The sequence below is a fragment of the Sebastes umbrosus genome, chromosome 20 (genome assembly GCF_015220745.1).
Source record: "Sebastes umbrosus isolate fSebUmb1 chromosome 20, fSebUmb1.pri, whole genome shotgun sequence".
Taxonomy (NCBI): domain Eukaryota; kingdom Metazoa; phylum Chordata; class Actinopteri; order Perciformes; family Sebastidae; genus Sebastes; species Sebastes umbrosus.
In genome coordinates, this window is record NC_051288.1 from 16435573 (window position 1) to 16459570 (window position 23998).

A 23998-nucleotide genomic window follows, 5' to 3' on the forward strand; every position below is an offset into this window, starting at 1 on the left:
AATACTTAGAGATTAACGCCGATGGAATATGAAATGCTCTGACAAATTAAAGGCTTATCAGAGCCGCCGATCCTGCAGCATACCACGCTGATTAAAAAAAAAAAAACCAGCTACATTTCAGAGATAATATTTCTTGGTTAATCACTAGAGAGGAAAAAAAAAAACTCCACAATATTAAGAACCTGGGAATTGTAGAGGGGGGAGCAAAAGGATTTAAAAAGCAGATATGGAGGTGTTGATCAGTTTTCTCTCGCAGAGAAGATGCGTCTCCGAGGGCAAGGGGGCTCCCGAGACCACAGTATATTTAAAAGTTAATCTATTCACTTTGCTGCAGTGACACGCCGACTGCTTGATCAGAGCGCCGAACAAAAATATTATGTGGGCCAGAGCCTTTGCTCCCCTTTTCCCTCCTGCTCTCTTCGCTAGCACTCAAGTCGTTCGTCACCATTTATTTTTGCTTCCCATCTTTGATAGTCGGCACATCAAATGGAATCACAGAAAAGGACGTGTTCTGATATGTCACAGACAAATAAAAAACTGCGCACAAATAGCTTAAATATGAAGTGGTATTTGGTAGAACTGTTGTGTTCTGTGAAGACAAATCGCCTCTTAAAAGACACACACGTGTGTTAAAGCTTTTTTCTTTTCAATGTAAACAGCCTCTTGAGCTCTCGTACCTGAGTTTAAAGGGGGCTTCTCTGAGAGGTGATATTGTATTGCGGTGTTAAGAGCCAGACTGAATTCTGCCTTTTGAAATGCAATCAGCCCCCTCAGAATTTCAGTTGAAAGCCAGGCAATTAAGAATCTGAATTGGGTGGCAACATTAACAAAGGGATATGTTAATCTGCGAGGTTATTGAAATCTTATTTTACATTTCATGGTTAAGACATGAGCTCGATCAAATAATGTTTTGTCGAGTAAATAATATTCCTCTCGAGAGAGAACCGTGTTCCTCAAAATGCACTTTTTAAATTAACTTGGATGCATTTATCATCTAGGCCTCAATTTAAGAGTATCAATAACATTTTAGGGATTTTTTTAAAAGTGTGTCAACCCATGGTTTGAGCCATTAGCATTAGGGGTGTAAGAAAATATCGCAATATTATGTTTTGTGATACTGTATTGATTATCAAAAACACTGTATTGATTTTTAATTAATAGTTTACATGCAAAGATTAACTCAGTTTATACTTTATTTAATTTGCAAAAAGATGTGCCCTCTCAGTGTATGTGCCCTCTCAAAGTAGTGTTATGATGTTGGATGTTACAGGGACTGTGATACATGCAAATGCAGATCCCACTGTTTTGATTGCATAAACTTTTTATTACTCAGATTTTATGCATATGGCGGTGTGTTCTTTATACTATGACAGTTTCCCAAAAATTTGATTTAAATTGCAATATACCGCCTTGCTTACAGTATATTGAATCGTAAACCCTGTATCATGATATCGTATTGCCAGATTCTTGTCAATACACAGCCCTAATTAGCATGCATATTTATTATAACACGCACAAAAACATGTGGCGGCACATTTTAAACACTTTAAAAAAAAAATCAGATGGCCACGACTCTCTCCGCCCAAATACTACCACCACCCCCCCTCCCTTCCCCTCCACTACCAACCTGCACCACAACAACAACAACAACAACAACAACAACAACCTGTCAGAATAATGCTAAAAGCCTTCAGTGTGTGAAGAAAAAGCAGAGACAGTGAAGAAGCAGGGGAGCAGTTGCTGCGTTACTCACCCAGCTGCTCAGATTGAGGTGCCAGCAGCCCACCTGCTGGAGGAGAGAGAGCCCCGGGCCCAGGACTCCTGCCTTGGCTCCCGTCTCCTCCGGCCCGGCTGAAGCTCCATCCCGCGGGTACATGACCCCCTCGGTCCCACCCCCGCCCCCTCCTCCTTCTCCTTCCACCTGGCCCCCCCAGCTCCTCCTTCCTTCCCTGTCTCTACGCCGGGGAGAAGCCCTTTCGCTTCTCTTGGCCGCTTCTCTCCTCCACTTCTCCTTCTTTGTCTGCCTTGGCTCCTTCCTCCACTGTTCATGTGTGGTGCGTGTGCAGTGTGTGTTTATCGTCCCCCCTCTCTTTGCACTTGGTGCCGTGGCCGGCTGACCATTGTTCCCTCAGGTTTTGACATTAGAGAGTGTGCGGGTTCAGGGTCTGAGGCCTACTTTCACCCACAAACACACAGTCACCCACCCACAGCCATCCTTAAAAAAAACTCTAACCACAGACGCTCTTGCTCTTAGCGACCAGAAGTCTTCTTCTCAGGGAAAGTTTTGATGCCGGTGACAAGAAGCACAAGAATGTGGACAGAGAGGAGGAAAAATTACTCTGAGCAGCTTCTCAGCACTGCAGCAGTCTTCCCACTAGCAAAAAAAAAATACTCACAAACACACAGACACACACACACAAATCAGTTATTACCCAAATCCCTACTGTACGTTGGGTCTGTGTTTTCTTAGAGTATATGTGTGTGTGTGTATGTGTGTGGGCTCTGCTGTGCCTCCAGGATGCCCAGAGACGAACTGGCAGCTTGAAAAGCTTTGGCTACAAGGTAAAGCGAGCAAGGCGAGAGATGGAGACAAAGAGGAGAGAGCAGGAGAGGGAGAGAGATAGAAGAAGGAGAGAAAAAAAAAAAAAGGAACAAGACACAACAACATCCACAAAGGGAGGGCAGGCTCAGCAAAGTGTGGCCAACAGTCACTTTATCTGTGTGATGCTGACAGTCCCCTCTTCATACCCGCTTTCCAGGGGGGGAAACCGAGGGAGAGGGAGAGGAAGTCTTCACTCTGACACGGACGTGGCACCTTTTCGTCGCAATCCTTTTTATTTTTTTTTCTAAACAATACCTCAGAGTGGAGAACAATTCTTCTCTTAACTCCGTCTCCCATTCAAGGTTCATGTGAACAAGGCCTCCAGCCCCTCCTCACCGCCCTCTTCTTCTCTGCAACTATTTCACCTTCAAATCCATTATTCTTCATGTCAAATGATGAGTCTCGCACGGTCAAGACTTTCTTTCAACAAGCGCAAAGAAATTCAAGAGATCTGTTTGGCCATCAGAGCAAGACACAGACATGGTGCATTAAAGGGGAACTCCATCAAATACATGAGTTTTTATTTGGTATTTTGGAAAACTAAAAATGCTCCTAAAATCTGCCACGTTATTTTTTAACAAATACTAATTTAAAAAAATAAGTCAATAAAAAAAATCTTGTGTTTTTCCTGAGATGGCTGAGAGAAAATATTTGTTCCCCACGTTAAACATTTAATATTAAGGGAATATTATCAAGATTATTAATAAATAAAGGAAAAAAAATGTTAAACCCCATCAGATAAATACATTGTATTTTTTATAGTAACTTAAAAATATCACAAAATCTAACAACAGAATAAACCGTTTCTAAATGTAAATCTAATTTGTATTTTTACTTTCTATAATTAACAAGCCATGTCATCCGTTTATTACCTTTTATAACCTCTAACAACCTGAATCTGACTAATTACCACGACAAATTAAATATTTATAGGAAATAAAAAATCCATGCAAGCACAGTAACGTGTAATATATTTTTAATATAACCCGATGAAGGTTATTGAAGGGGAAAATAATTATGAAAAAAATAAAGGGACTTTAGAAATGTTGGAAAAAATAAAACAAAAAAATATCTTTAAAAGCGAGGCCAATAAAACAAAAAGGATTAATGTTTTTCAGCTGTATTAAGGCGTATTAAAAGTTGGCAACAGAAACAACTAAAGACTTTTTCTGTTAATACGCTGTTCCTTTCTTTTCCTGCTGCACTCGTTCAGCCTCTCTGTCTCTGTTAGGACCCTGCTCGTCCCCTGGCCTGCAGCAGGCAGTCCTGAGGCCCTTAAAGCCAAAACAAAGCCCTGGGAATGTCCTTTACACAGCGTGGACAATAGCGCCGGGGCTCCAGTTTGACAAGTAAAAGAGCCCCGACAAGGCGGTGGCTAATTGCCTGCCCTCCCTCTATTCAGCCGGCCTGCCACACTCCTGCCATCTCCTTTTGTCCCACGTGCACTTTCTTAAGTAAACTGCCAGTTCGCCAGCGAGTGATGGACAGCTCCCAATCACCCGGCGACAATGGCATCAACGCCACAACACAAGAGAGCACAGGGGGAGAAAAAAAATACTCTATTCCACTCCACTGTCTGAGATGTTCGCACGAGACCAAAAAGTGTGCAATACAAGAAAAAAAAGGAAGGACAAAAACTTTACAAAAGAACGACACGGAACGGCCTCTGACCTTTTACACATTCATTATTTTCACAGATAAATTTGAACAATGCAAGAAAAAAAAACGCAAAGAGAAAACACTTTAAACAAATCTAATGTCAAAGTCTCTTCTTTTAGCCTATACTGTAATAATTACGGTATAATTGTGTTATTGACAAAAATCAGATTTGATTAAAAATGACATTAAGATTATAGACATGAACTATAAAAAAATATTAACCCTGATGTATTAATGTTAACACAAGCAGAGAAACAGCAGATACGATCAAAACTCCTTAAATGTAGATGTCAATACAACATGTAATATTTGAAATTGCTTCAATAAAAATAATGGTATTTATCAAGTAGATTTAATATAATTGTGTCTAACCATACAATAAGCAATAATAATATTTAGTTTGATGTCTTAGAATAATGCACCCCTGTCAGGCTGTCAAGACAAAGCAATCAAACACTGCCTTTCATTATCCAAATTGTCAATCTGTCACTTAGCAACATAAGTGTTATAAATTGCCAAACGGAGCCCATAAAAAATAACCATGAATAAATTCAATCAAAACATTATATTTAAAGCCAAACAAGCAGCGGCAAATAAAAGCACAGCTGTAATTAAAATGTTGAAAAGTCTTACCATTTAAAAGAGCTGTATTTGGGATGCTGCTCGGTTCCTGGTTAAAACAAGCATGCTGGCACTCGTGGTAGTGCACAGACTCCAAGCAGACTCCCACCACCATGTCAGCCACTAATCCACTGGGGGGCAGCACCTCATCTACGGCAGCCCCTCGCTAACACCCGATGGCTTAAGCCGATAAGAAAGCGGCCGGAGGACCGGGCGAGAGCCCAGGTACGCTGGATCAACTTAGGACGGCAGCCCCTTCAGGTCCCAGAGCGGAGAGGACCGCGGTAGCCAGAGATGGCTGTTCACTCTCAGCCCCCTCATGCATTCACACGCACACTTCTCAGGCTGCGCTGCTCTTCTCCGCGTCTGACCGGGACTCCCTCTTTCCCCCTCGCCCATCTTCATATCCCCCCTAATAAGCTCTTTTGTGTCCATCTCTCTTTCTTTGATAAGTTGAAAGAACAACAAAAAAGAGGGAGAGAAAGAGAGAGGCTTTCATTCAGCGGCTTGGCAGACATAAAGGTAGTGGAGTGCCGTCTATAGGAGTTGCCCTAACTTGGCTAAACTCAAGCAGCGGGGTGTCTCTCGTCATGTCATTAATCCCCAAAACTAGCCACGCTCCATTCACCGCGAGTCACACTAAATTAAATACAAAATCAAAAACACAAACGCCGGGCAGAAAAAGTGTCAGGAAAAAAAAAAAAAGGCTAGAGAAAGCATTCCGATCCGGGGCAAAGGGTGTGTGGTGTCGCAGCCACGTCGCCCCTCGGTCCTGCCCGTCGGTCGCCCCGATTTTTGATGTAAAAAAAGCAGCCACACAAAAGACAAAAAGCAGACATTTATCAGCAAAAGAGCCCGGCATTGTAGTGCAGCTTTTGCACCTCCATCTATCCTGCCTGAACTCTCTTAAGACAACTGAGAGGGGGAAAAGGAACCCCAACTCCAAAGTCAAACCTGCCACACAACAAGCCAACAACAGCAGTTAAAACAATACCAAAAATACCAATAAATGGATACAAGCCCTGTGTGGTTTTCGGGAGAGCTGGCAATAGAAAATTCAACCCGGCCAACTGGTGGCTTGAAGAGAGGAAGCCCACTCTTAAAGCCGTGATCCGACCATCCACTATACCACCGCTGTGAGCCTTTTAACCACAGCAGAAAAAAAATGACTATTGATCTTCAAATAGCGATAATTGAAAAGATCAAAAAGATTAAACAAAAAATCAAGAATGTGCTGACTTACCATGTTGTGCTCCTTTTTTTGTTGCAAGTTTTTTGCTTAAATAAAAAAAAAGATTTGCTCAAAGATGCAGCATTGGAGGTGTCAAATTTTTGTAGCCGTCTCTTGATCGTATTACTTCCACCGTCCTGGTTTCCAATGCGTCTGAACTTTTTCCCTTTCTCTTTTATTTTGTTTGTGGTACCTAGCCTTTTTTTCCCCTGCTTAAGACTTTAAAAGCCTTCAGCTCAGCAAAGCAGCACAAATTATCTTGCCACCTTGCTCAGCTCTGATGCTTTGGCCGCTAACTTTGGAAGGCCCTTTACTACTGCATCAAAATTAGCATTGTCAAAGCAGTTAATGAATATTAATATTGTATTTGTCATTGGAGCTGGCCCATTGCTGAACTCCAAGTCATCCATCAGGGACAAGATTAAGCACACAATTATTTCTGACTGACAGGGACCAAATCTGGAAGATTTTTTTTTTTTTTCCTTCAACAATTTAAAGAAAAAGACACAACATCATCTTAAGGTACCTCCCATGAGACAAGACAAGATTAATACACTTTTAATGAAGCAAGATTTCATGGTGCATGAACAGCGGGATCCTCGAAAAAAAAAAAGGAGAGGAATATAGAAATATTTTGACTCATAATTTTAAACATTTTTTTAAGGGTTCGAAATCATAAATTACAAATAATTTTGATGACGGCAGACTAAATTTAAATTCAAAGAACATGCCTCTTTTTTTCTTTTTCTTTTGATGAACGGATTTATTCTCCTTGATTTTCTTTTTTTTTTTTTACAAGAAGATCTGGATTTGATTTTTTCACCTTTTTTTTTGTTGGAACATTAATAGAAATAAGATGTACAAGCGCTGCTGCACTGTGAACAACGCTGGCGCTAAATTTAACATGAAACATTCATTAAAACCCTGGACCTCCAGCGCTCTCGGCAGAGCCCGGCGGAGCGCCGACCGCTGAGGACCACACAGACAGCCTCCATCAGCACCACCCGCTGCAGCGCTCCAGCTCCATCCTGGAGCTCTCTCCCTGCTCTGCCACCCGCTTCCCACTCAAACAGCTTCACACCGGGAAACCACGGCTCTGTCAAACACGGCTCTCTGCACAATTTTTCATCAAATATGTCACAATGCACACGTTTAAATATTTCCAACACAATGATGTCATTCCAATTTTTCTCGGGGAAATTATTCCTGGAACGGTTTAATAAATATAAAGCTCTCTCATATCTGAACTATTTGAAGCATTCCTACCGGTGCCTGTCTTGAAAAATTAAGCAGATGACATGCCATCTTCTTCACTCCTCTCTACACAAAGCATCACTGTGTCTTTTGCATGATTTTAAAAACCCTTTTCTCTTTTCTCACATATTGCAAGCAACACAAAGTCGAGCTTCGAAAGCAACATTCACAATGCTTTTTCCACAATTATCTGATTCCTTTCAATGATTTCCGTCAAGAGGAGTGGCCGCATGCAAAATCTTATTTGGGTCAAATTAAAACTTATTTTCTACTTGCGCCCTTCTGAAGAATACAATGATAAAATAAAGGAGAAAGCACAGAGGGGGGGTCGCACAAAAAAAAAAATGGCAGATGTGGGGCACTAATGCCAGTAGCCCAGTGAATCGGTGTGAGTGCGGGGGTCAAGCTGCGGGCTCACCTTGGAGCGCCGGGCCCCTGCCGACCACCCTGCCGGCTCCCTAATACCATTAGCAACCCTTAGATGAACATACTAAATTGGCCTTTTGTTCTCCGGGTGCCGATCCAGCATCGCCGGCTCACTGGTGTCACGGAACCAAATACAGATGGTTTCTGGGATGAATAGCGCGCATAAGAAAGCGCTCCGTTTACCCGGTTCCTCCAATCTCCAAAAGCCGTCGGCTTCACCGTAATTTTTTTTTCCAGCGCTCCATTCGCATATAAAACTTTAAATATCACTTTGTTATGTTTTTAATCAATTTAATTAATATTATAAAGTTACCTAAATGTGTATTATTATATACACTTAATTACAATTTAGAACTTATATTTACAAAGACCTCACAATAATACATCTAATGAATTAGACTCGATCCAATTCAGAATGATAAATGTAATAAAATTAGGGAGCCAAACTGGATTTCATCAAAAATAACTTCATTAATTTGAGCCTAATAATTATTATTTTGAGCCGGACAAATTAAATAATTTGTTGCCCAAAATATCAGAGAAATAAAAATATCTGCACTGCAGCTCAGACTGTATTAATTCCCATTAATAATACAAACATTAAAAATATGGATCTTAATTGTAGATCTTAAAATTCAAACGGCTGCGGAGGAACGCCGTAAATTAAATTCTAATTAAACAAATTAATTGTTGTGACACGAGCTCAGACGCTGATTAAGTGTTCACGTCTATGGAAACAGGCACCGAACACAGAATCCCACCGCGGCTTTAATTCAAGTTGAGAGCCTAAAACAGGTCCAATCTAGGTGAGGAGGAGAGAAGGGGAAGAGAGGGAGACGAGAGGGAGCAGCTCTATGGCCCAGCGTGATCACATCAGCGCTGGTATCAAATTAACTCTCTGACTTTGAAACTTATTGATCTGCTATTAAGACACTAGTGAACTTGATGAAGTGAGTGCTGTAGGTGACTCTGGGACTTCAAAGTCTCACACCAGCCACATAAAACAAGCCACTTTGATCCCCGCTCCGCTCCTCGGATCTGGAGAGGGGGCTTCAGAGGAACCCCCCAATTCTCCTCTTCTCCCACTCACCCCGGGCCCGGGCTCCAGCTCTCTCTTTCCCTTTTTCCACGTCTGCCGCCGATGCCCCGAGAACCGGCTAAAAAAGCGCCGGCGCCACGCAAACGTTCAATCGCAACACATTTTTTTTTTATAGAACAGTCAGCAAGTTGAGAGCACAGTGTACAGTGGTGCTTTTTTTGATTCACCGAGAAATAATAAACCAACACTCACACACACAAAATGCAATATGATGTCAAAACAACTACTAGAATAAGGCGGCCATGTAAGCGCACTCGCATTAAAATTCAGTGTCGATAAGGAGGGGATTCTTCATGCCAAATACGGCATGTAATAAGGTCGGCGATGAGAGAGACAATGCAGAGTGGGAGATAGCAGCACTATTGTGTGCTGAATACATCCCCCTCTTTGCTTAAGGCAAGTCTTCCCACTACATTAAATACTGTGTGCTGCCAATCACACCTGCCTTTTTTTTTTCATTTTGTGCCACTGGGTGGAGGTAGTAGTTAATGTTTTCAACATGCAGCGTATCACTAGAATATACTGAAGCAGACACAGCCGGCCCACAGAATTCTTCCATCTCTTACAAGCTAAAACCACTATGGGACAAATTTAAAAAATAGAAAACAAGGAAACAAAAAATATATTTTTTTCCTCCTCATTTTTTGCAACAAGACAGGCTGCAAGAGTGAGGAAGTAAATCTCAGGTTCGCCCTCCACTGAGCTGCTAACTTAGCAGGACGGAGTAAAATAAATATTAACGGCTAAATTAATCATCGGCAGGACAGTGTTTGCGCTCAGGCTCCAGTGCTCACAGGCAGGGTGTGTGTGTGCGTGTGCGTGTGTGTGTGTGTGTGTGTGTGCGCTTGGAGTGCCGGTGCTAAGCTGCGTCTGTTTAATTAAGAGGGGTAAAACAGATGACAAATGCGAGACAGTTAAACATTTAATGTGTGCTTATCTCCCCCCTCATTTATTTAGTTGGGAGTGATTCAGAGTGGGTGGCGTTTAAGAGTGATGCGCCGGCGAGAACGCCGGTTGGAGTCAGAACGCAGCAGCCCCGTGCGCCGTGACAAGTCAGCGAGCGACGCGCAGCCATTTCCCTGACAATTGTTTTGACGTTTTGCAACTTAATTCTGTTTGATGAGAAAGAAAGGGGGATTACGTGATAAATCAAATAAACACAAATTCTGCTGCACAGCTGTTTGTGGGGAAAAAAAATAAAATAAATGAGTTTCAACGTAAATGACACAGTGTCACTTAATTATGGATGTGGTATTTATAGCAGCCGTGCCGGAATTATCAAAATAAACCATGCAATTAAAAATGCAATTGTATCAAAAGGTCTGGTTTCTCCTTCATTTCACCTGACAAAGATTTAATTTTTTTTTTTTTCTTCTGGATGATCCCCATTGTGTATGTGGTGCTGATGCACATTGCCTAGAGTCAATGTCAAATCCCAGCTCCGATAGTCCCGCAAAAAAATACAGAACGAACAGTGCCCGCGGCGCTCACATCCCTTTACTCAACCCACTTGCAATATCTCATCCAAAGTTATCACTTCCAATGTGACAATGTTAAAATGAAAAACAAAAAAATATATATTTTATATATATATATATATTTATATATATAGGGAGAGAGAAAGAGATAAAAATGGGTGGCGGCGGTGGGGGTGTGGATGGGGATGGGGAAAGAGAAGCTAAAAAAGCAAAAAAAAAAAGAGGGAGAGGGAGAAAAAGAAGAAAAGGAGGAGGAGGAGGTGGTGGAGGAGAAAAAAAAAGCCCTGTGCCACGAGCATATATAAGAGAAACCTTCACCAATTAGTGGGGAGAAACGGGAGAGGGAGCTGCCGCGGCGTCGGCACTCAAAGAGCCAGGCCTCGCGGCGAAGCTGTCATGTCGGCAGGATTGATCAACAGGCCTGCTATTTCTAATGGCATGTTGTCATGAAGCTGCAGCCATGGGGAGCCACCTGCCTCAGTCCTCGCACAGCACTCTGTATGTGTGTGTGTGTGTACGCGAGTGTGTTTGTGTGTGCATGAAAGATGGGGTTGGGGGGTACTGCAGCAGCCATACCTGTTCTGTGCCCATATATCTTTTACTAACAATTTAAAAACAGCCTGGAATCCTCCTCCCACTCTCTGGCAGTCTACCTTGCCTATCCCTGAAGGTGGAAGAAGAAATGTGCCAACCTGGATTGTTCTTTATTCTCACAGAGCAGAGCCAAGCTATTGTAAAATCCAACACAATGGATACAAAATGTATACGGTGTTGTGTAGAAGGGGAACCGTAAATGAAAGGTTGTTTCAGAATAATAAAACTAATTCAGTAGAAATGCAAATTATTCTTTTTAATCAATTTCACTTTCTTCACGGGGAATATTTTCACAAATTAATTCATCAGTCGTACTGAAACAGCACATTACATGGATAAAACTATCCTGAGTTATCATCTGAAAAGGCGTTGCATTTGATTATTTCCTTTTTATGGAGAAAGAAGCCGTCAAATAAATCAGCCGACAATAGAAACTCGTCTGCAAAATGCCATCGCAGGGAGAACGCAATCAAAAACAAGGAAATTGCTTTATAAAAAAATAAAAACTGTCACGTTATCCTCGTTTTTCCAGTAATACGGAAGACAAAAAAAAAAAAAGAAAACGGCTTCTTTTTCGGCCTCTGCGGGCAAACAAGCCCCGGCCTCGCAAACAATAAAAAGTCAAATAAAAGTTACAGAACTTGAGAGTTCAAGGTACCGCGGGCTACTTGGAGTGCGTGTCACGTACAGTTAACCTTTTTATCGGGCGCGCCTGTGGTCTCATCAGTCGATGAAATTCTTTGCCCGCGGCGGTGGCTTAGCCGAGGGACACGGACCAATAGAAAAATATTTCATTGTGTTAGCATTTCAAATGGCGAGTGGAGGGTGGAGAGGAGGGCGTTTGGAGGGGCGGTGGGGGAAGAAGCTCTAACCGATCGTTGCCAGCGGAATTAATTGCCTATTCTGAGAATAATGTCCCTTATCCACGATCCTCGGAGGGCCGAACGCTAGCAGAGGCCACTTTTTTTTTTTTTGTTTGGTGTCTTCAAAAAGAAGAGCGCTTAGGGGTACTGGCCGTATTAGGGGTTTAGCTCAGTCCCCTTTAGGCCAGGAAAAATAATCAGAAGCACTGAACCAAACTCCACTAATCCGTACCCCAATTAAAGACGCAGAACCCATTACACTTTACGTTAATGTCAATCGACAAATAAATACTTTTAAATGAATGATACATTTATTAAAACATTGGGAAATTCTTACTGATAATTACATAAATTCGAGGAAATTTCACTTTAAGAGAAAGAACATGAGAAGTGAAGCGGCTACGTTTGGCTTTCAGCCAGCTCCCGATAAATGGCTCAAGATGGAGCGACCCCGGTGGTGCTTCTATCCTTTTATTTAAGGGGATTTAAGTTCAGGCTCTGTTACACATTGGCCAAGCATATGCAATGACCCTAACTGATATTGGTGCATCTTTTAGCCACATCTTAATCTAACCTTTGTGAAGCTCCGCGGCTTTTCAGACTCAAAACAGCATTAAGAACGAGTATTGTTTGGAGCGAGGAGGGAGGCAGCCCTGGGAGACGACTTTGCCGAAAAGCCGGGCCCGGGCTGGAAAAACAGCTGCTTATGCACTCCAATCAGTGGGAAAACAAAAACAAAACCCAGATTTTTTTTTTGAGGTGGTGGAGGGGGCATCCCAAATGCTCCATCCCTGCATATCGACCTCTACGGGCCCATTCGCGCTAGGTGTCGATTTCATCCCTCGGCAGATGGACGGGCGAATTCGCAGCAGTCCCCATTACACGCCTCTCCGTCGCTCATTGTGAATTCAGTCAACGAAGTCAATCTTATTAACTTCCGCGCCGGTTCACACATGACATTTTCTTCAATTTTCTCGCCGACATCAAAAACATCAATTAGCAGCTCGAAAATGGGAAGGAGCGAATGACAGAGTCCGATAACGCCGACTTATTTGAAGCCGAGGGTAAATCTATTCTCCAGTTTTGAATGTGTTCATTACAATTGCATTTTCAAAGAAGACCTCCAAATAGCAAAGAAATTAAATTTATCTCCTAGAAATGTCCAGAAATTGTTTTTTTCCCCCCCCTTTCTTTTTTTTTTTAATCCTGTGTCTATCTCTCAGCCTCAGTGGGTGACACAAAGCATTGTGGTGCTGCATTTTCTTTTTCTCATTAGAACAGATCACAACTCCCACAGAAGTTGAAACCCTATACTGTAACCTCTGGAGTAACCCGTAAAAATCATTTTAAAAGGAGTCCAACATTTCTTTAGGAAGAAAGGGAGGCGATAAAGTAGCTCGCTGGTGACCTACAGTTTTAACAAAAATACTATGATGACGATGATAAATGCAGTATCTATTCTTACCCAACAAGGGGAGCTATTATCAGATTAAAGACGCTTTACAGGAAAAACGCTATGCCCTTTTTTCAAAATCAATCTTCACATAAGCATTTATCATTAATTTACCGACTCATTTTAAAAATGTATTATTACATTTTGTTTGCCTTGCAGCCATAATGTCAGTAGGTCATTGCGCTAATTAAATGATATGTAAATAAAATAATAATTTTTTTTGTAAATTATATTTTAAATTCAGGACAAATTAATAAAAAAAAAATGTTTTTTATATATACTGCTTATTACTTGGACTGCATCCTCTACATAAATAAATATATTATAATACATTTCTAATATAGTGGAATTTACAATCCTATTTAAAAATAGTTTTTACATAGATTAGATTAGATGTTGTTCTGTTAAATAAATAAAAAAAACAACAGCACATCTGCTCAAAACCCAACTTCCATTTAACTACCATTTTATCCACAGCCTCATTGATCATTTCCTGCTCCTCTACATCACGGTTACATCAAAATGTGAAATACAAACCAACACATTAATGAAGCCCTCTCATGGCTCAACTCTTCTGCCTCCCGTCGCTGACGAACATGTAACTCAATAAACCTTGGCCCGTAACCTTTAAGTAAAAGGCTATTTTTTGCCGATATCCAAACATTGTCAGACGGCTTCCTCATGCTTGAGTTACATCTCGGAGGGGGTGAACAAAAGCAACTTTAGTGGCTGTGGAAAGACACTCGTAATGCGAGGGAGGGTTGGTTGGGTGGGGGGGAGGGGTCGGTCGCACACGGAGCCGTGCGGATCACGTTCCTCCGGCCCATTGATTTCTGATCTTTTGACATTATTTAGTTGCTTTTTATTTTCTTGCCCGTCTTTTATTCCATGTCACAAAAGACAGGAATGTCCAAACAAGTGATGTCGGGAATATCTACTATCTGTCAAAAGAGCAGGCTTTTCCCGGCATTAAAGCGACCAAATGCTCTGACGCAGTGCCGAGAATCGGCGGGATGAAAATATCACTCTTTATAATGGAGGCTAATCAGATTTCAGGTGCCGTTTGCCTTCTAGCTAAAGGGAGATAGAAACGCGTGGAGCAATGGGGCTGTAACCAATACACTCCCAGTTCATCGCCGTCCTGACCTCGAGACAAAAGGCCTTCTCTTCCTTTTCCTCGTATCTAATCTACATGGTATGTACAGCCAAGAAAAATTGCGCTAAATGTAATTTTTCCCCTAATTTCTGCTCTAAACAGACATGGCTGAAGGGATGAAGCGGGCATGCTAAATGCAGGACGAGAAAAAGACGAGGAGATGCATCTATAAAACGGCTGTCGGCTGAATGTTGAACACACAGCACTGATCAGTTCCATTAAGCGGGGATTTGATCATCTCCCCAGCGCGCTTTCACAGCCCGGCTTCAGATTAGATCACTGTGAAAATGGTCAAATGGTGTGTTTATCTCACTGTAATTATTTTGATGCGGATGACAGAGATTTGGATGTTTGCATGTGGCTTGATGAGTGTGCGCGGCGCGAGCCAAGACGCGCACACGCAGACACACATGCGCCGGCAGTGGAAAAGAGCTGAATGGGTTTTTTCCTCTCAATGCCATTAACCCATTAGATAGTTTCAACAAAAGGCCTGAGAATAATATTTAATGTGCAGGGGGAAAAAAGAGCACGGTGCATGTGCAATTACTGCGCCGTAATCCTCAAGTTAGGACTAATATTAATGTTGTTGGTGGGTGACACAAATGGACTTTCAATGAGATTGAAAGAGGCAACAATGGAGCTAAGCTTACAAATATAAACCAAAGCAAGGAAAACACCAGCGCACACATCTATACATTGGTGGTAAACAATAACAATATGTAGCTCTTTGTTCAAATTCCAGGGCAGGCTGTGTGCTTCCAAAGAAATTTATCCTACAGAAAAACATTAAAATTGGTATATTGTAGTTGATAACTGGAATAATTTGCAGAACAACTCCCCTGGCAACCAAGTGAACTGACCTCTATTGTGTTTGGTGGAGATGTTTCAGTCTTTCCAGCTGCTGTTGCACCCAGGACGCCCCTCAACCATGTGGTGACCTTGAGTGAAATTGTCTTTATCCCGCGGGGCAACTTTTAAGAACTCCGGCCCACTGTTGCCCTTCCACAGCCTGATAATATATTCAGAGATCATCTGTGTGATGGATCCGTCCCCCCCTGTCTTCAATAATCACCTCTATTTTCACTTCACTCGAGTTAGGCTGTGTCACTAGATTACTGGCCCTTCGTATCTACCTTTCCAATTACTTTTAAGAGTTTTAGGTGGACAAATTTGTGCTTTCATGTCCCGTGTTAGCGGATGAGTCGCCGCTTCTGGCCATGAAAGGAGAGTTTTTAATGAGCTGAGGTGAGGTTAATTGGTTCGCTAAGATCCTCCGAGTCATGTGCCTCTATATGAAATTAAGTCCATTTCCTGGAGTTTCTCCGGACGTACTTAATAACAAACACTTCAGCCCAATTTCCCACAGAGAGGGGGGTGTGGGGAGATACAGGGAGAGGGCGGTTGGAGGGGGAGAGTTTGGTTGTTTGTGCTTGTTTTATTCGCCTTCGCCATCCCACCCTGTACACGCTATCTGTGTTTGTGTTTCTTCAAAGACCCGACGGTGTAATGTCAGCTCCCATTCAGAATTAGCGCTGTTGCTTATAACTGCAAATGCAGCAGTGTTTTCCACAGATACCTGAAAGCTAATTACCAGCCACATACTTTGTCTAAGGTTTCTTTGTAAAAAAATCTGCAATTTCCATGAAGCTGGATGGTGTATTTATGTAAGTTACTGTGGTTGCACATTTGACATTACAACATAATTACTAGGGGTGTAAGAAAATATTGAATATTGTGTTTTGTGATACTGTATCGATTCTCAAAAACGCAGTATCGATTTTTAATTAATAACAGTTTACATGCAAAGATGTGCTATTATATTGGATGTTACAAAGACTGTAATGAAGGCAAATGCAGATCCCACTGTTCAGATTGCATGAAAAAGTAAACTTTTTTTAAAACTCAGATTGTATGCATATGATGGTGTTCTTTTTACTATGACAATTTTCCTAAAATTAGGTTAAAAAAAATGCAATATATCGCCTCGCTTACAGTATCGCAACATAATATTGAATCGTAACCCCTGTATCGTAATACATATCGTACCGCCAGATTCATGCCAATACACAGCCCTAATAATTCCCTGCACAAAATTCATAATTAACCAGAAGTGAGTTGCAAAGTCAGAATGCAAGAATCAAAATATTGTGTCTTATGGGGAGAGCATCCCCCAAAAGTGTGCATTAACTTCTCTGCAAATCAACTGCTGAGTACTGTGGTTCAAGAAAACTTCACATTGTGTCTGTATACATAAAGGTAACATATCCAGGACACGTTCCACCCTCCAAGATCTCATGCATCAGTGATAATGTGGGTCCTTTTTTAACACATGCAGTTCCAAACTACCCTTTTTCTAGTTCCAAACATGATTGTGTGTATTTATTCATAAAGACACAGCATGAAGCTTTTGCTGTTGTTTTCATTTCTCTAACAATAAAGGTAAATGTGCAGCAGTCGGGCCAATTGTAGGGGAACCGCTGCACTAATCCTCTGCAAATGATTACTGGTCCTTTCACTTGCTATTAGGAACTACATGATGTGAATCTGCCCAGACTAAGCGACCTTGTAATCAACACGGGTGCAAATGTGTTAAGTTCAGCGTCGCGTTGAGAGGGGTTCAATGGACCTGACAGTGTAATTACGGGTTGCCGCCACAATGCAGCGGCCAGCGCACTCAACACTAATTCAATCCATCTTCATTTCCAAGCGCAACGCCCCTACCATTGATGGATAGTTATCATTAGAGAGTGACAAAGCACTGAGACAACTGAGGCGTGAGCTGCAAAGTGTGTGTGTGTGTGTGTGTGTGTGTGTGTGGATGCCGGGCGTAAAGTCAAGGAGCAGGAGGATGCGTCCTCTCAGATACACACTATTGCCCCGGACGGCAGGATTATATATTACCACGGGGATGAATACGGAGAGATGGAGCGGAGGAAGGAACTTTGGGTCAGGGAGCAGGGGTTTGCATCCTTCACACACAAATAAATACATCGAATACCCACATAGAGTACGTGTACGTGTTCACAGCAGCTTGGCTCGCCGTGACCCCGACACACAGAGAGGCGATGGCTCGACTCACCAGCCTTTTATAGCATGCTGCTCAGACACAAACACACACACACACACACACACACTCGTACAGGTCTGGGCACTGTCTGCAGCCAAACACTAAACCACAGGCTGTGATTGAGGCCGACTGGTCTGCTCCTCTATATTTTCAGTCTATATATTCAGTCCACCCTGGGCTGTATATCTTAATTATGTGCTCTGCCTCTTTTCCTAAAAGAAGGGGTGACAGAGTGTGCTAGTCGGGCCCTGAAGCAGCAGCAGGCCACTGAAATGAGGCCCTTTCCAGTATTTATGGGGCCTCCAGCTCAGCCACTGCATCATTACATGACTTTTAAGCTCCGGACAAAAACACCGTGGATGCCTCGTTCCCCGCGTCTTTCCTGGCACAACGCGCTCGCACACAACAGATCCTGTTTGTGGCATTTTCCGTATCAAGCTGTACGCCTTCAAAAACAAAACTGGAAGTCTGAAAAACTTTTCGGGGGAAGACTAACAGGCTGTGAAAGGCTGTAATGAGTAAATAGCTCAGAGGGTAGAAGGGGGAACAAATGGCCAGAAGAATTTTAGCACAGCGCTGTGCTCAATGTGATTATCTCCTTTTTCCTTGCGGGTCGCAGCTTTAGGGGTCACCGCCGCCTTACACTCTCAGTCTCACACACACACACACACACACAGGTTTTGCCATTTCAATGACTCAATCGCATCTGGAGCTCTCCATCGATTGTGCTCAGTGACCCGGCAAAGGCCCATGTGGCGAGCGTCTGCCCCACCTCTACTGAATTAGACCACGTTCGAATGGGAGCACCGTCGCCCCGTGTCCGTCAACCAGGAGGTGGTGCTGCTGGGATGCAGAGCACTACTTCATCTTTTTTTTTTGCTTATGCCGCTGCAAAGCAGACGGGGGGATTTGTTTGGTCGGGGTTTTTCCATAATAGCGGGGATTTAAAAAGGCTTTTTCCTGACACCTAGAGTTGTAGACACGTCCTCAAAGACACAGACGCGCTCTGTTTTACTGTCGGTGTCGATTTAGCGGCGGAGAGCGCGCGTGGAGGTTCACAGTCAGGTGCCGCTGCCTGCTTGAATGCATAAGATTCTCAGACTTGTGAGCTCTTGTTCAGTTGGCTCACTGCGAGGAATGAATGGTTCGCTACAACCTCAGAGCACATACACCCACGCAATTAAATCCGTTGCTTACTCATGCACATTCCTAATGTGCCATTATACGCTCACACTGTACAGCTTTGGCGATTTGCGCGCATACATGCAGGCATGAGGCTCAGCGGCCAACGTGCTGCCGTAGACTGGCTGGCCTGCTTGCAGACCCTGCAGTTTGTTTAGCAACACTCCTTTTGACGACGCCCGAAGGGTGCAATTAAGCCCAATTAGAGCCTGTCAGTTTTATTAAGAGGCACAGACTGGCCAGGCTCGGGGGCAGTGAGGGGTAGAGGAGGGAGGAGGAAGAGGAGAGGGAGGGAGGAGGAGAGACGGCAGCACCGAGCTACTGCTACTCTTGAGAAGCACCACTGAGGGGTGTAAATATACTGTATGCCAACTAAACAGAAATGACAGCTGTGACAGACGAAATGACGAACCGGTGTTGGACTTAGAAATTTGCCAAAGGCCCGGATCAAGTCTTCATAACCAGGTCAGGCTCCGCAGGTAACCTCTCAGTTCAAATACACAGAGATTACCTTTATGATGCCACATAAAAAGCTACTTAAAAGTGCAGTTTTGTGATCAGAGAAGCCGAAGGGATCAATGGATGACAAAACCAACTCGTCTATAAATACTCTCTGGCTGCAGTGAATGCAGACATGTGTGGATGCAGATGTCACAAAGCATTTTCGGAAAGAGGGATCGGGGGGCTGTGTAGTTATGTGAGCCTGCCCCTGATATATTAGTGTGGTTGTGAATAGAGCAATACAGCTGGCTGGGAACAAAAAAACTGCAGCATCTCTTTCATCAGCAAATCAAAAAAGGAAAAAAAAAAAAAAAAAAAGACGCAAATGAATGTATCATTCCCTCACAATTCCTTTTCCGTCGACCCCTCGACAGAGATGTTTACAGATAGCTATCATTCCCCCTCTTTTTCACATTTGCGCTTGGACATGTTTCAAAAGACCGGGCCTTTTCATCTCCCCTCTCGCTGTGAGGAAATTTGCTCCTTAATGGCTTTCAAAACAGGAAGCGCAGACAATAAAAAAAAAAGGAGAAGTGAGAAAAACGTTCCCCCCAGCCCCCTTCAGTCGAACGCATCCTTTTCGCGGAGCCGAGTGCAGCGGCGCACTGCTGCCGTGCCAAGGTGCCAACTGTGCCAGTCACACTGACCTCCATCTGCAGCAGGCAACTTGATACCATCTCTCCAACCGCCGCCGTACTCCCACTGAATGGGTTCGCTCAGTCACAGTGGAGTCTGAATGCCATTCAAGGCTCAGGCTCGGAATTGTGTTTCGAGTTTGCGCACTATTGTATTCTTTGTTCACAGCTGCTGTGTAAAAAAATCCTTTATCACTAAACTGAATACTAAAATGGTTGTATTGGAGGAATGCACACGGGAATACATTACTGCCGACGTGCAAATCATTCCACTATCAGGCAAATTAGAGATGATTTTACCACGAGTCTTTATCAATGACCCTCAGAAGAGTGAGGTTGAACTGCTAGGGACCGGCTCAAATTACTACTTAGGCGCCTCTCCTGCAAAGTGCTAGGCTTACTATTTTAATAGTATATGTAGGTGTCTGTTTACTCATGTTGTATTCATAATTCCGCCTCCTGCAGGGCATCCGTGTCCACTGAGTGCCCTTGAACATGCCATGAGTAGTCTTTCTGCGCCTCAACTAAAAAGAGACCTGAAAGACAGCTACACACGCTTCCGCACAGTTGGATAAAACAAACCTTAACCACACAACTCAACCTCACCAAAGAACTTGCTATTTTCAAAAGATGTTCAGAAGAGTGTTTTTTTTTCTCTCTCTCTCTCCTCGTCTTTGCTTTTTCTCTCCCTGGGTAAAACAAATGCATCATTTTTCTGTAAAAAAAAATATCTATACTCCCTCCTCTCCCTCCCATTGTGCCATTTCCGTGTATGGAAGTGTTCCCTCCCATTGATTTTTCTCCACAGCCAGGGCCCTACCCAACACGAGCCGCTTCCTCGCCGGTGTCATCTCCTTGTGCCTTTTAACTGCGTTGTACTCTTGTGGCATAATGTGCAACTGCCAAACCGGCGTTGGGGGAGGAGGAGGGAGTGTGTGCGATGGGAGGAAAAAGCCGATACATGCGCTCAAAAGTTTCGGCTATTGATTTCTTTTTGATGCAGATGGGGGAAAAAAAGAGAACTGTTCAAAGCTGCGGAGAGCCTTTTTGATCACCACTACAGTCGAGCCGGTTGGTAACGTTCGCTGGTAGTAAGGATTGTGCGTGTTTGTCTGTGCATTACATCGCTTTGTTATGCATTGTGTTCGGGGTTCATCCTCTGATGCGACGCGGTCAGAAGGCTTATTAAATGTAACGACCAACATGCACTCCGGTCATGACTTCTCGGTGCGCTTGCATCATTAATGTGCGCAACCGCCTGGAGAAAGTGTCAATTCCGATGGAGACTAGTGAGCAGATTAGGCCTACAGCTCCATCTCAGGGAAGAAAAAACACGAGAAAAAGGCTTGTGAGAAAACACAAAGATGGGCTACTCGAGGGAAATGAAATGTGCAGCACAATAAATGAGAAATAGAGAGAGATATATATGTCGGGAATATCCATATGCTTAAAGACAGGAGAGTGAAATCAAAGGTGCCATGTGCAGAAATCCAGAGATGGAGGAGGGAAGCTACCAGCCAGTGCAGCAGCTCCTCATCCACAGACTCCAGCTCCCCGCTCTGCCGGGCCCCTCTGTGATGTGTGCCTGTGTCCACTGGGGGCTACAATTAGCCCATCAAACTCATTCCAGCCGGGAATCCACACCGCCTCTCCAATCCCCTTTTTCTGGCTCTCCGAAGCCCGGGCTCCTCCAAAGAGACAGGCAACTTGTAAGACGAGGGGAGGTAGCCTTTGATGTGCCAGGTTCTGCCGAGGCCTCCCTTTTTGCTCATATCAAGGCTGAGGAGATGCAACAATTAAAATGGCGGGAGAGGCAGGCTGACACCGCAGTATGCAGCTCGCCTGCACCTTGGACCTGGCCCTCACAGGTAGGGGGGTGCAACTCAGTATTACAGCAGCTCCCCAGTGACTCGTGAAGCAATGACAAGTTGAGAAGAGATGCCAGTGCTATAAATCTGTCATGTGGCTTCTGATTGGCTGGCCTTGTTTCCAGTCACTCTACCCCCATGGCGGTGGTGGTGCAGCATTTCACAACAGTTTCTGGGCCATGGCCCTGTGCTTACTTTAGTGTGAAAATAATTCCTCTATAAATCAATTAGTCAATGTAAAATTTTAATTGTTTAAGTATTTGAGCACGCAAAAATGTTAAAATGTTTGTTTTATATTATTTCATATCTTTGGGTTTTGGACAAAACAGGCAATTTGTGGATGCCACCTTGAGCTGTGGGAACTTGTAATGGCCATTTTCCTAATTGTCTGGTATGAGTATTCAGTGTCACTCCTAATTTTATCGTGACCCTAGCATTAAAAGGTGTGAAGCTCTCATGTAAATTCAAGTGTGGTATATTTCTGTTGGGGGTTTTATTCCAACAACATGAATGTAGCTCCAAATGTATTATGTGGAAGGATACACTTCAAAAACCTGTTTTTTTTCCTCAACAATGTCTCTAAATATATGTATATTCTGTTTTTAGAAAGCTCCCCCGACCTCGCCTCTAGAGATCCCATGTCGTGTCCATCCAGACCCCAAGCTGAACAAACTCTGGGCCAGTGGTTGAGACGGGCTGCTGCTGCGTTACGTTGTGTAAGACACAGCTCCACGTCTGTCTCTGCTCCAGTGGGGCTCGGTGGCAGACAGCCAGGTAATTACACAGCACTGACTACCAGCCCGGAGAGAAAGGCCCACTGCCACACACACAAAAACACTTATTTGTATGTGAGTATACAGATCACACTACCCCACCTGCACACAAGATATCTCTCTCTCCTCCTCACACACACACACACTCACTCAGAGGCCCCAGCCAAACACAAGGACTACATTATGTCAAGGAGGATTACAATGACTCCAACCTGACCCGGCTCCGCAGCTGCTCTGCCTCTGGCGTGAGTGTGCCTGAGTTTACTGTTTGAGGTAAAAAGACTGCCCACAGTTTAAACAGGTGTGTACTTATGCAGATACGCAGCTCGAGCATGTGGTTTGCATTAGCTGCTGCAGGGGAGCCGGAGAGAGCTTTCTGCGGAGCAGGAGTCTGGACCAACATGTCATTTTGGGGTTGGTGATCTATTCACTTTCAAATCCCTGAACTCGAGGAGTTGATATTTCCTAAAAAACAAAATCCCCCCAAAACTAGTGCTAAACTACTGACCATATGCAGATTTAACCCTTTAAAAATGGAGATCGCTGTTTGCATGATCCTATTTAAAACAATAATAATAGCTAGAGCATTCATTCTTTTTGCAGCAGAAAGCTAAGGCTTCTGTCTTTTGTGTCATCACGTTGTACGCTCATGATGGCGTCGTTACGTTACGTTACGAAACTATATATATATATATATAAATGCCTTTGCACTTGATCTGCTCATAAAAATGAGCATATCTCAAAAACGAAAAAATGTGCATAGTTCAAATAACGTATACTGTGTTTAGAAATATTTTGTTCATGATTTTACATTTAGAAATCTTTTGGAGCAACACGTTTTGTGGGTTAATTTAGTAAAATGCACTGAAACAAATGTCCAATTTTTGTATTTATGATACAATTTCAATACTTTTATCAATTATTATGGTTTATTGACTGACAACCTTTTATCTTAGGTTGTGCAGATTTTAGGGATATGAAGTATTTGAAGATATTCCAAAAAATGACATCACAATAAGCAAAAATACCAACGTAGGCACTGGCGGACCATTTCTATTTCAGGGTTCAAAGGGTTAATCCCTAAACATTAATCTTTCTGAATTATTGTCGATGACTTCTGGAACAGAAACAGTAGGTGTAGTTGTTGTCTCTTTATGATTGCATCGGGGGAAAAAAAGCTAAAATGCACCATATTGAGCATCTACCCAGGTTTCTACCTCCGTCACATCACATGTACGCATGTTTTATCAGCTCTGTTCAACTCATTTGCTTGCTTGCTTGAACTTGAACGTGCACAAAGATCCCTGGCATGACATCACTATTTCTTAAAGCTCTTGCAACAGCTTAAGACGTCCAAACACAATGGTGCATAACAGAGTCATGACTAACTCTGCCACACAGTCTTAAGACTGAGTGTCACTTCAACAAAGCAGATATCTTAAATTATCTTCAGGGCTGATTTTTATTCTGCACTAATCCCAACACTTTAGTGTTAGTAGACTGATAATTCATTATGTGATTATTTCAATTATCATG

The 23998-nt window shown here is 43.0% G+C and overlaps 1 protein-coding gene across 37 annotated transcripts in view; it reads right to left on the reverse strand.

Moving 5' to 3' along the window:
* Positions 1-23998, reverse strand: part of tcf7l2 (transcription factor 7 like 2) — a 97679-nt gene that overhangs the window by 22877 nt on the left and 50804 nt on the right. The window contains exon 1 of one of the 37 annotated variants that reach the window (XM_037754504.1): positions 2749-2982. The exons of 34 other annotated variants lie outside the window; for them this stretch is intronic. In XM_037754504.1, the coding sequence (XP_037610432.1) occupies positions 2749-2910 (162 nt within the window). In that variant the 5' untranslated portion in view covers positions 2911-2982. Of the gene's footprint in view, positions 1-1753; positions 2358-2748; positions 2983-23998 lie in introns of those variants that run through there. 2 more of the 37 variants (XM_037754506.1, XM_037754510.1) reach the window with 2 other exon arrangements.